General features: G+C 37.6%; 1 protein-coding gene across 3 annotated transcripts in view; it reads right to left on the reverse strand.

Annotated features, from left to right (window-relative positions):
- Window positions 1–12213, reverse strand: part of wwp2 (WW domain containing E3 ubiquitin protein ligase 2) — a 36893-nt gene continuing 24680 nt past the window's right edge. The window contains exons 1-15 of one of the 3 annotated variants that reach the window (XM_042715810.1): window positions 11231–11326; window positions 11062–11116; window positions 9647–9728; window positions 8684–8812; window positions 6989–7067; window positions 6823–6894; window positions 6155–6243; window positions 4770–4929; window positions 2618–2751; window positions 2383–2523; window positions 1894–2014; window positions 1595–1699; window positions 1397–1493; window positions 1091–1163; window positions 1–999 (exon numbers count right to left, since the gene is read on the reverse strand). In XM_042715810.1, the coding sequence (XP_042571744.1) occupies window positions 900–999; window positions 1091–1163; window positions 1397–1493; window positions 1595–1699; window positions 1894–2014; window positions 2383–2523; window positions 2618–2751; window positions 4770–4929; window positions 6155–6243; window positions 6823–6894; window positions 6989–7067; window positions 8684–8811 (1299 nt within the window). In that variant the 5' untranslated portion in view covers window position 8812; window positions 9647–9728; window positions 11062–11116; window positions 11231–11326 and the 3' untranslated portion in view covers window positions 1–899. Of the gene's footprint in view, window positions 1000–1090; window positions 1164–1396; window positions 1494–1594; window positions 1700–1893; window positions 2015–2382; window positions 2524–2617; window positions 2752–4769; window positions 4930–6154; window positions 6244–6822; window positions 6895–6988; window positions 7068–8683; window positions 8813–9646; window positions 9729–11061; window positions 11117–11230; window positions 11327–12213 lie in introns of those variants that run through there. The other 2 variants (XM_042715808.1, XM_042715809.1) reach the window with 2 other exon arrangements.

The following is a 12213-nucleotide window of genomic DNA, read 5'->3' on the forward strand; positions in this document are numbered from 1 at the left end:
CATCATTATTCAGCCACAGATTATGTGAGTCCATGACTCGATTTTATTTCAACTATATACAGTGTAGCATGGCATGTCACAAAATAATGAAATCATGTCTGATCAATCTCTTTAAAACAATTATTTTCTATCTCAGTCGTCTTCTACACACACTGATAAGACACATAAAACCCATCTCTGCGGCCCATGACATCTGCAACTGAAGAGTCGCTGCTGTTTATTTAATTAGTACTAGTAATAATTCTGTACTGGACGCTGCATTATAAGCAGGGAAGTTTGAGAATTTCACCTCACACTGGAATATCAGGATTAATTACATTTTGGATTTAGGCAGTTCAGGGAATTCATTTTAATTTGATTTAGAAATCTGGTTAATGACATTATGCTGTGAAGTGTTTCATCATTTGCATTGTTTTCTCTGCATAGAAGTGTAAGGTGAAATCATCATTCCCTGAAGTGACAAAATGAAATATAACATTCAGACAAATCATTTATCTGCTGCTATATAAATAAAGGTGCTGTTTAAAGTATAGTTAACCCAAAAATGAAGCTGTTTTTTGCTCATCCTCATGTCATTACGTACAAGCATGCTGTTATTTATTCTGTGGAACACAAACATTGAAGTTTGAAGAATCATCACGCAGCTCTTTTCTGTACAACAACAAATCACAGCGATCATTCCCCAAACTCTTGCTTTGTGCTGCACAGAAAAATAACAGCATATTGGTTTGGAATGACGTGAGGGTGAATAAATAAAATGAGTTTTCAGTTTTAGGTAAACCAATGACTGAACTGTAAATCTGCTGCTAGTCTCTTCAACAGCCTGTTCATTCAGTCCACATTAATGGCCTATTCAAAAGAAACTGGTTTATTATTTTGCCGAGATATAATTAGTCTCGTCACTCTTGTCCGAATCCCTCAGTTTCCTCGATAGCAAACAGAAGTTTTTCTCGGAGCTGCTCCATGTTCTTATAGGGTGGAAGATCCAGACGATTAAAGCTGAAATCGTAAGGCAGGAGGGACAAATAAGCACAATAACACTTCTGTGAAAACAGTTCTTTCGTATTGTCTTTCAGATTTAGAGTCTCACCAGGTGTGACTTCTAGGCAGCCAAGTTTCTTTCCCCACTTTGTCTATGCAGAATTTTTGTGGCCCGTTACTTCCTAAACAACAAGATAATTAAGATGAACTATTAAAACTATTTACACTTTTCAACATTGAATATGTACAGTGAGGACAGAACTCAGGTCATAAGTCAAAAGCAAAGCATTTTCTCAATTTTAACACAAATTTAGTGTTCCCCTATCTTGATAGCATGCAATGATTTCATTTTGTACTGTATGACACGTAAGTCTGTTGTGTCTGTGGCACATGATAACTGATACTATAACTCTACCTATCAGTTCTGCAAAGCCTCCAACCGGCAGTCGACAAGTTCCTGTGACGAACTGCAGCAGGCGAATTCTCTTTTCATTGTCCATTTCCTTTACCACCTGTGTGACACAATGAAATATACATGGTAAAAAGAGAAAGAAAGGAGGAAGTGCGTAGCTGTGAGTGCATAAAAACGCCTGAGACTGAACGTGTGTATTACCTGCCAGAACCAGTGGATTTGCTTGCTGTTTTTGGTATAATGCCGATAGATGGTGTTCTTCTGCCAGTCATTCAGATCAATTTCCTGCATCCCACACAACATGAGCTGAAGCAAGAAACAATCACACACCATTAACCTTCTGATAAAGATAACATCAATACGCCTAAAACGAGTCCAAAATTAACCACAGAGCCCAAAACCAGAGTTATTTACATCCGTTCCCTCAGTGATGCCATTAGTGTTTGTGTCTCTGTATAGAAAAGGGTTTTTTTCCTTGCTAAAAATACCAAAACACCCACCTCTAGCTCTTTCTCATCAAAATAACGCAACCACTCCAGAGGCACAACTTCATTGAAGCCATCCAGGAAGGCTTTCGTTTGTTCCTCCACCCCACGTGTGAAGCGCCAATCAGTGAGCAGACTGCAGGAAAAACACAAATAAAATTAGTTTAAAATCAGTGTGTTAAAAGAACAGTCCTTTTTAAAATGACACAAAAAAGGTTTAGAATGGAAAAAGCTGAACTGATCAGGTTGATTGTGGCAGATTTGTAAAATGACTGTTTTCAAACAGGTTTCTCAAACAGTCAACAGACTTGTAAACTGGAGTTGCATATTAAACTGGAATAGGAGTATATAAAAATAAGAGTATATTAGATTACAAGTATTCTAACATAAAAAATACACACTTCATCTTTAAGGAGAGTTTCTGTTATTACACCTCTTTGGATAAAGGAGTCTTTTTCAACTGGCCAGTAAAACTGTTATCATCTAAACATGGGGCAGCTGTACCTAATATACTCCTCCTTGTTGTCCTGTGTGACAAGTTCATTTTCTCCATCGTTCTTCAGCTGGTGTGTTGTCACCTTGCCCAAAATCTCCATGTCCTGAGCGAAGTACAGCTCCACGCCGCACTCTTCCAAATCATTCTCTCTGTGAACGTACAGTACATCAGCACGAACGTCATGTGTTTGTCACAGAACTGTTCTGACATCCTCATGAACGCAGCTGCAGTCTTGATACTCACTTGACCCACATGATGGAGTTGTAAAACTCCGGGTCGATGGACTCCAGGTCTTTGAGGGTGGGTTTCTTGTTAAGCATGCGCTTGTAGAAGGGCAGAGTGAAGCCCGTGTCAATGAACTTCCCATGATACAGTGCCTGCAGAGAGCCGATCACAGGTCAAAGGTCATAATACAAATAATGGTAGTTATAAGCTCCGTCCTAAATGACGCGCTATACATACATGTAGAGTATGAACTGTACAAGGTTATTTTTTTATCCATGCCCGGAGTCTGATAGCCCCTCCCCCTCCGCTGCATAATTAAAGCTACAGCTGTTGAGTGAATGAAGTGTCTGACCTTCCACACTTCATTTTTCAGTTATTTAAGTGCATCATCTAGGTATCTAAAGTGCACTTTTTCTTTTTGGATTTTTCAGTGTGAACGCACTACTCACTATTTACTCTACAGCATAGAATAGTGCACAAGTCTTTTCTTCCCTATTATGATAAATGACAGGATACTGAAGGGAAGGGATTAAAACTCGTTTGGTTATTAGACAACCTTATTGCCCAGTCTTTGTGCAGATATACACATCATCAGAGATGTCACTGAGAGGGGCACATTAATGTATTTGTTTAAGATTATGAGGGCACATATTAAAATAATACAAACTATAATAATGAAAAATAAATGTTCATGGATAAATAATTTGTAATAACCAATGCAACATTCCATAATAACAGAACATTCAGTTTTGATTTAATGACATACCTCTGGGAATGTCACATGGTCTCTAAATCTAATTTAAAATGGATTTTGCTTGATCTTTTAGGATTATTATTCTAAAATTATTAGTCTTATTATTATTCTTATTATGAATGCAGCTTTTATGAGCGAGCTCACATTAAGAGTCCACACTGCATACTTCTATTTTTAAAATAAATTCCAAGAACAAATCCATGAAAAAAGTCATGCATCAACTAGGAATTCATCAACTGATCAGTCATGGATAATTAAGAGTTGATTTTCATTCAATTTTTGTCCAATCCTATCTAAATTTAGGAACCCTTTTATTTTTTTTATTGCAGCATGCAAAATTTGACACATTCGCTGTTAACAGTGCTCCAATTACTGTATGACATCATGGCTGGAGGGTGAATTGTTGGCTATTATAAGCATTTTTATTAAATGTTTTAAATTCTATCAAGCCCATTTTCAAGAGTCATTAGGGAAATTTTGCCATATTGTTTGCCATATTAGTGATCTGTGTAACAACATAACACTAAAGAGCAAATCAAAAATAATAATGATTTCTGAATGGAACAGTTTTGAAACTAATACTGGACATTTGTATCTAGCTTCTGAATATATCCGCATGAAAAATAAATGTTGGTGATTGTATCATCTGATCATAATCTTAAAATCATGAAACGTTCATATATAAATGTGTAAATTCACAGTAATTTGCACATGAAATTGACCTTGAATATTGTCATGATTTTTATGTGCTTCACTAAAGTGTCATTAGACTAGCTTTGCAATACTTATCACATATAATTATCGATATAGCACTGGATTTATCTGGACTGAAGGTGTACAAATAAAAACGCTGCATGCTGACTCAAGTGGCACAACCGTATAGTGATTTAGAGTTAAATCATCTAACACTATTATGCTTTTTCTTAAATTCTCTTTTGAAGTTCTCTCTCTATACACAGACTTCGAAAACACATACAAATGTGATTTTGTTGTTATAGGCCAGCAAACTGTTTAATGTGACAGAACAGAGTTCTGGGAATGATCTCCAAAAAAAACACAGTCACCCCGAGTCACACAGTCTACTCAGAACAAGCACAAATCAGGAGAAACACAAGGGCTGAGGGAAAATAATGTAACGCACACAGCATAGGGAACTTCTATAATATCTTTGAGAATGTTAACTGCTCTTGAAGGGTGTGAGAGAAATGAGATCTTAATATAAGACCAGTCACTATATCAAAACACAATGATTTCATTCTTATGCCATGAGGTTCACACCCAACCACACACACACACACACACACACACACACACACACAGAAATACAGCGCTCCCAGAAATACAGTCTGAAAGAGAGCAGAGTTTAATTTAATTTAAGAGTGAAACTACTAGTCCATGACTACATGGCGTTCTCACCATGGCAATGAAGCGGCCGATGAAGCGGAAGTAGGTGAGGTGGTCGGGGTTGATGGAAGAAGCAGGGTTAATCTGCAGACAGTAGTTGTTTTTACCGGCATACTCAAACAGACAGTACATGGGGTTCAACACCTCATGAGACAGCAGGAAGAACCACTCCCTACAGACAGAAATACAAAACATAACGTCAGTAACATATAACAATATAATACCTATTAGTATAATATATATATTTTCAGTATTCAGTAAAGGGAACATTTCATTGGCCTAACAGAAGCCTTACACAGAGTGTATCTTTCTTTATAAAAGAAGCAACTACTTATGAGAGTAATGGGAAAGAACTCACATAAGAATGTTAACAATGGCAAAGGAAACACCCATTTGGAATTATTTAATTTACACTGTCATAACTTTCTCATCATTTATTTTTATTAATATTATCTCCCACATTTTAGAACAGCTGTAAAGTGGAGAAAAAAACCCACATGCAGCTCTACATACTCTGTACATTCTTTCAATCCACTTCATGAGGTGCATCCTGGGAATATTTTAAAACACAGTATAGTTTAAAAAGCACAACATTTCTGTGTATGCTGGACACATTTTGGCTTCCGTCAATATCCACTCCAACTCATTCATGAAAAAAAGAGTGATGTTTTGTAAAGAAAGTGAGCCACTTTTGAGGGAAGCTAACAAAAGAAAACACATTTACAGAAAAACCCACAATTAATAAAATGAACTTTTTGTAAAATAAAACAACTGAATAAAAATAAAATTGAATAAAAATTATGACAAAAAATGCTATCAAAACATTTAACGATTATTAAAAATGAAAAACAAATGAAAGACAATTTGATGGACAGTGCTCAGTTCTATTGAAGGAAGAATTAAAGGAATTCCCAGATAATAAACTGAAATGAAGTGAACTTAGTATGTAAAAAATGGTGTAAGTGCCACATAAAGATGAAGACAGGTTCAACAGCACAAACACACACGCACACACATCAAATCATAAACAGTACAACAGGACCCAAACCCTGACCTTTGACCCCAGGGCTGTTTGGACAGAAGGTTCAGGGACAAAAGTGGGGACCATGACCGGGGGGTGGGGGTGGTTTGTCACACCACAGGATGACGCAGACACCTCCAGACATCCGGTCCGTGGTTCTACCCTGTGGTAGAACAGTATGACGTAACCTACCATAGGGTAAAACCACTGACAGGACACAGGAGACAGACACAGACACAGGAAGACAACTATGAGGTCCAGACACCAACAAGCAAAGTTACACCACAGCCTCCCCCAAACAAGAAACACTCAGCACATGAGCAGGGACATGAGGATGACGAACACGAGACGCCACAGGTGCCCGTAATGAACTTGCCTGGCTATTCCTCCGTAATCCAGTCCCTCCTCTCCTCTCATGATGATGTAGAGCCTCCGGCGGAGGTCATACGGCTTCATGTTCATGATCTGAGAGGAAACACGATGCCACTTTCATTATAAAGTTTTATTAGAAGTGTCAGCAAAAATGTTGTTCAGAAATATTGCTTGGTCCACCTCAGAAGGTCAAGGCCATAAAGGCCCATTCACACCAAGAATGACAACTATAAAGATAACTTTAACTACAACTATATTAGCATCCACACCAGTGGACAATAACATTGTTTGTTCTAAGTGTGCAGTGCAGTTTTGTCATCTGCCGCTTTAAATGATCAATCTCTTTAAAGTCATGTGGATTCTGATTGGCTGTGAAGGCTTTTCCAATTCATCCGCTGGATATAAATACTTTGAAAGTGCTTCTAATGATATTGTTATAGTTGTGATCATCCTTGGTGTGAACTGGCCTTGAATTAAGACATCCATCATTTGGAGATCAGTTTGGTTTGCTGATAATATATTATCAATATAAATTAAAGAGAAATATTGTCTGATAATTTATCTGTAAATAACATTGGTAAAACAGCTTTGGTGACTATAATGGAAATGTCAATGGACAAAAGTTGAGTAACTCTACACTGCATCCTTATTTAACTGGTATAGTATTCTCACCTGCTGGAATGAGTCCTCAAATAGAGTCTGTCTGGATACAGAGATCTTCACATGACTGGGCAGCGCATTGGACTGCATAAAGAGACAACAATTAGGAGACCATACTTTAATTTGCTGATGCTAAATCACAAAAATGCTTCGGTATCTCAAGACCTGAACAACTCACATGACACAAGAAGCGGAACTGGTGATATTTCCACCTGAAGCTGCGGTCGTACGCACCCGGAGAGCCACCCTGTCTTGAGCTAAACAGGAAGACAGAGAAAATAAAGCCAAAGCACTATGAGAACATTCTGAAGTCATTTATTCCATGAGTGTGGCGCAGACGTCAGATCAACATAAGCTCTTCCCCGGACATGAGCAATGAAAACAGGACAAACTCAACTTTACAAATGGCAGAATAAAGTCAGCCATGACACAACTTCCATAAACAGGTCAAAGTGACACATCACTGAAGACAGAGTGTGGGATTCAGATCAGAGAAAGCATTGTGATTTACAGGTTGTCTTGTGTTGAGCTGCACAGCTGTGTTAACAAGCACAAGACAGTTCCACTTTAGAGAGCGGGAAACTCTGAGGAATGAAGCATTTAAGACAACAAAAAGATGTATGGAAGAAACAAAGGAGATTTTGAGAGAAACAAAGAAAGAAAAAGAGAGCACTAATATTCTGTATGAGGATATACAGTATAAACAAATTATACATTACCAGTTTGGAATAATTAAGATTATTTAATGTTTTTGAAAAGATCTCTTCTGCTCAAGAAGGCTGCATTAATTTGATCAAAAATACAGTACAATCAGTAATATTGTCAAATGTTCTTACAATTCAAAAAGAAATATTTTCTATTTAAAAATGTAATTTATTCCTGTGATCTAAGCTGAATTTTCAGCATCATTACTCCAGTCTTCAGTGTCACATGATCCTTCAGAAATCATTCTAATATGCCGATTTGCTGCTCAATAAACATTTCTGATTATTATCAATGTTGTAAATGGTTTTCGCTGAATAATATTTTGTGGAAATCGTTTGAGGTAAGATAAAAAAAAAAAAAAAGGAAGAAAAGAATACTTTTATTCAGTAGGGGCGTATGACATGGATTAAAAGTTACAGTAAAGACATTTATTATGTTACAAAAGACTTCAAATAAATGCTGTTGTTTTTACATTATATTCATCTGAAAAAAAACTATCATGGTTTCAACAAAAACATTAAGCAGAAAAAAAATAAAAATAATTAACAGTGATACTAACAAGAATAAATATTAATAACAGAGCACCAATAATAATTAATATTACATTAGCGCCAAATCAGCGTATTAGAATGATTTTGATGTTGAAAATTCAGCTTTGATTACAGCAATAAATTACATTTTACAATAAATTCACAGCTATTTTAAATTGTAATAATATTTCATAATATTTTGTTATAGTTTGTTTTTATCAAATAAATGCAGCCATGGCGTGCATAAAAGACTTCTTTCAATAAACATCTAAAATCATAGGAGGAACAATGACAGGTAGTGCACATATAGACTATATATATATATATATATATATATAGATATATATATGTGTATATATATATATATATATATATATATATATATATTGTATAATTATTTAGCATGTTTAAACTTTTAGCATGTGTCATAGTGCACCTACACTGCATCGAACATCTGCTGTCTAGATACTGACAAACCCTAGTGGGCTTGAACTGGAGAGTTGCTGTGGATCCCCATTACCATCAGGTTCTTGATCTACTGTATCAGTCTGTTTCTCTGTTTGCAGTGAATGAAGAGCTCCTGCCTTCACATACAATCAAAGCATGCAGTCTGAGCTATAGCGTGTGATAGTGTTTACCCTGACTCAAAGCCTGGCCGAGGGTCTTTAAAGGTGGTAGTGCGAGAATTGTGGTCCACAAAGTATCGCACCCCCTCTGCCGTGTACTTCATCTCCCAGCCCGGCGGCAGGGGCGGCTCCTGGATCATCCTGCAAACGGAGGAGGGCAGTGAGAGCAGCGCACCCTGCTAGACGCTTAACACTACATAACATGAGTTTAAATTTCAGTAAAATCTAAAACGCAATGAACAAATAAAAAAATGTCGAAATTAAAATGAGCAAACAAAGAATGTTTTGCAGCTTAAGTGGATGAGTTTGATAATGTGTGGTATTCTTTTTGGTTGAGCAGGCAACTACAGAAAGCAACTAATGCAGCTACCTTATAAATAACTCAGATTTCACAGTAGTTTTACAGAGCTAGGCATAAAAAGGGCAGTCTTAAACTTAGACTTCCTCAGAAGAGCTTATTTTGACATTTTGACAGCAAACAGGACTTGGTTTCCATGTGGGCGGTGAAACATGCATCCTGGGGTAGCAGGCCAATCAGCCAATCAGATTATAACTGCCAATTTTAGCCAACTCTTGCCCACTTTTCCGACAAGTTGCACTGCAGCTGTTTTTGGCACATTACATGGCATGATATTATTCAGTTCCAGATGAAAATAAAATTAAATATTTGAGAAAGGTCATGTGTGCCAGATGAAAAACACTGCTTGACTTGAGTCACATACTGCATGTAGTAAACTAGTAACTTGTAATGTTGCCAGCTATATTTTCAAAAGGGTAGCTCAACTGTAGCTCAAGTATGAGCAGCTCGTAGCTTTGCAGTTTCAAAGTAACTTCCCCAACATTGGTAAACTGACGCTTAAACAAGACAAGACACACACACACACACACACAGAGCACGCTCTAACAAACTCCACTTGAATCTGCAGATCATTTGCTGTGGGCCACATGGGTCACATGACAGGAGGACATGATTACCCTTGGGTTCGAGGGTCCTCCCACTGTGTCGTTCGAGTGTTGTGATTGACATAGTACACTCTTCCATTGTCCTGACGTTTCTCTGAGAGAAAGAAAAGAAATAGAAACATTTTCAGCTTACATATTATTTGGAGAATGGTCAGAAATGCATTACAACACACATACAGTTACATTATTCTTTTTCTTTTTAACAAATTTACTGTAGTGTTCTTTTTTCAATTTATATTATTCACTGATATTAAAAAATATCAAATTTAAAGTGATCCTCTGTTGTTGTTTTTCTCTCTCTACAGGATGGTGGGTAAGTGAGTGTCAAATCTGACAGAGCTGACTGAAAACTGACGGGTCAGTGGGGCATCTCACTAGCGCCTGCTCCAACATACCTTCTCGAATTTCACTTTTCAGCTTTTCAATTGGGTTTAACAGGCTTCAACAGACAGAAAGAAAACGTAACGACTTAAAGATCAAAAAAGAGCAGAGAAAATCTGCTGGCCAATTGCTTTTCCACAAAGAAAGAGCAGCCCTCTGCAAGAACCCCCTCACCCCCTCATTCACTCCACGTCTAACATCTTGTTTTCATTAAAAGTCGTTTGTGGAGCACACAGTAGCCCTCACATTACTGCTCACACAACACTCTCTTTTTCAGATTGTTTTTTTTTTTCCTTTTTAACCCTCTCATCAGAGATTTCCCCGCTCCATTTCGCAATGTTATACTGCTGAACTCGATGTACTGAACTTCTAGCTTTTAACAGAAAGAAACATTTAAATAGACTTCTCTTCAACCAATATTTGTTTTGTTTTATATGAATACATACACATTTTAGATTTTAAGTGTCCAATAAATGATACTAATGTGTGGTTTTAATTAGTTGACAATAAAAGCATATGCCATAATAAATGGAATAATTAAAATTATTTATTACATGCCTTTCTATAGTGAAACACAAAATGTTCTGTCCCTATGAACCATATTCCTGCACCCTGTCTCTTGTATCACTCCACAGTCCCCAGCATTAATTTCAGCTCCAAACTATATTTCATGGCTATTTATGTATTGATTAATAATTGGGATAATGATCATACAGACTCTGCTTCACTTTGGGGTCTTGATCACCCTGTTGAGGTTTATTTTGCTGCTGCCTGTACATTAACCCTTTCTACTACATGGACGTGCAAATTTACTTTCATCTCTGTTTCGGCCTTTGTTCAACTCTTTATTAGCACACCGTTTTTATGCTGCTGGATGCTACGTTTATTTTATTTAAGCGAGCCACCAAATTCTACTATTTATCAGTAGATGTAGTCCTAAGACTAAAAGATTATTGGCCTCTCTCTACTACTAAAGTTAACGTCAAACTCACAGTAACCTCATAAAAGACACCTGACCTGAAGATTAAGCATGAATGAGGACTTACCCCAGCCTGGAGGAAGAGCCCCGAGCGGGTCATTCTCCACCGCAGCTCCAGACGACTGTGACAGACAAACAGAGAGAGACTGAAGTTAGAACACACTTTCTGATCCTTTTGTGTGTAACACCCCCCACACAGCAGAACCCACAGAAACCTGTTGAAATGAACCACCAACCCAAAAAACACCAGGACCATACAAATGCAGCTGCTGGTACTGCAAGAAACCCTGTGACACAAAGTGCTGGATGTTTCTAGAAGGTGCTGAAGCCAACAGTTTTGCCTCCTGCTCTCAGAACAGAGACTGACGGAGGTGTTTGAGTGCCTAGCCAGTGCCGTCCAAATACTACATGCCTGCTACAGGCAGAAAAAGACACACACACACTGACACACATATGCATGCAGTGTTCCAATGATCTCACTGGCTGCGAGAAAGCCCCACCCTGTCTCCATCCGCCCAATCCCGACCCCACCCATGCCTCCGTCCTCTTTTAGCGGAGCTGTGAAAGTACACAGGGAGGCGCGATGTCTGAGCGGACTGAAGTGAACATTCATGAGCGCTCCAGATGGCCCAGCCCCCCACCGGACAAAAGCACCTTTATTCACCCACCATGGCTGTGTTTACTCTGTGCGCATGTGTGTGTGTGTGTTTGGTGCACGGAAATTTCATTTATTTGTACACCAAAAACATCCACCCAGTGTGTGTGCTTTAGATGGACATAATTATATATGAAAAACAGGCAAACGCAAACTCTGTGGGCATGTTTGTGCATTTATACCCTGAACATAGTAAAAAATAAGTATGGAGTAGATTTAAAAACTGCTCTTTACCTTAAAGATGATATTATAAAGCAAAATGAACAGCATACTTTAAAACTTACAGGCTTAATTAAAGTATTTGAATCCATACTAGGATACAACTATACCTTCAGACAGATAACAGGCTTGACATTAAACCTTGAGCTGGACATCATAAAACCATATGCTTTTTTTTTTGAAAGAGAATTTAAATCTTATGTTTCCACAAACATCTATTTTAAATTTTCTACTTTATCTACACAAAATTAAGGCTGTGATTTTAAAATGGTCCCCTATGAAACATTTAAGATTGCCGCCATTGTATTCCTGTATAGAACAGTCTGTTTTAACCTCTTAAGACCC

Source organism: Cyprinus carpio, chromosome A25, assembly GCF_018340385.1.
Source record: "Cyprinus carpio isolate SPL01 chromosome A25, ASM1834038v1, whole genome shotgun sequence".
NCBI lineage: Eukaryota > Metazoa > Chordata > Actinopteri > Cypriniformes > Cyprinidae > Cyprinus > Cyprinus carpio.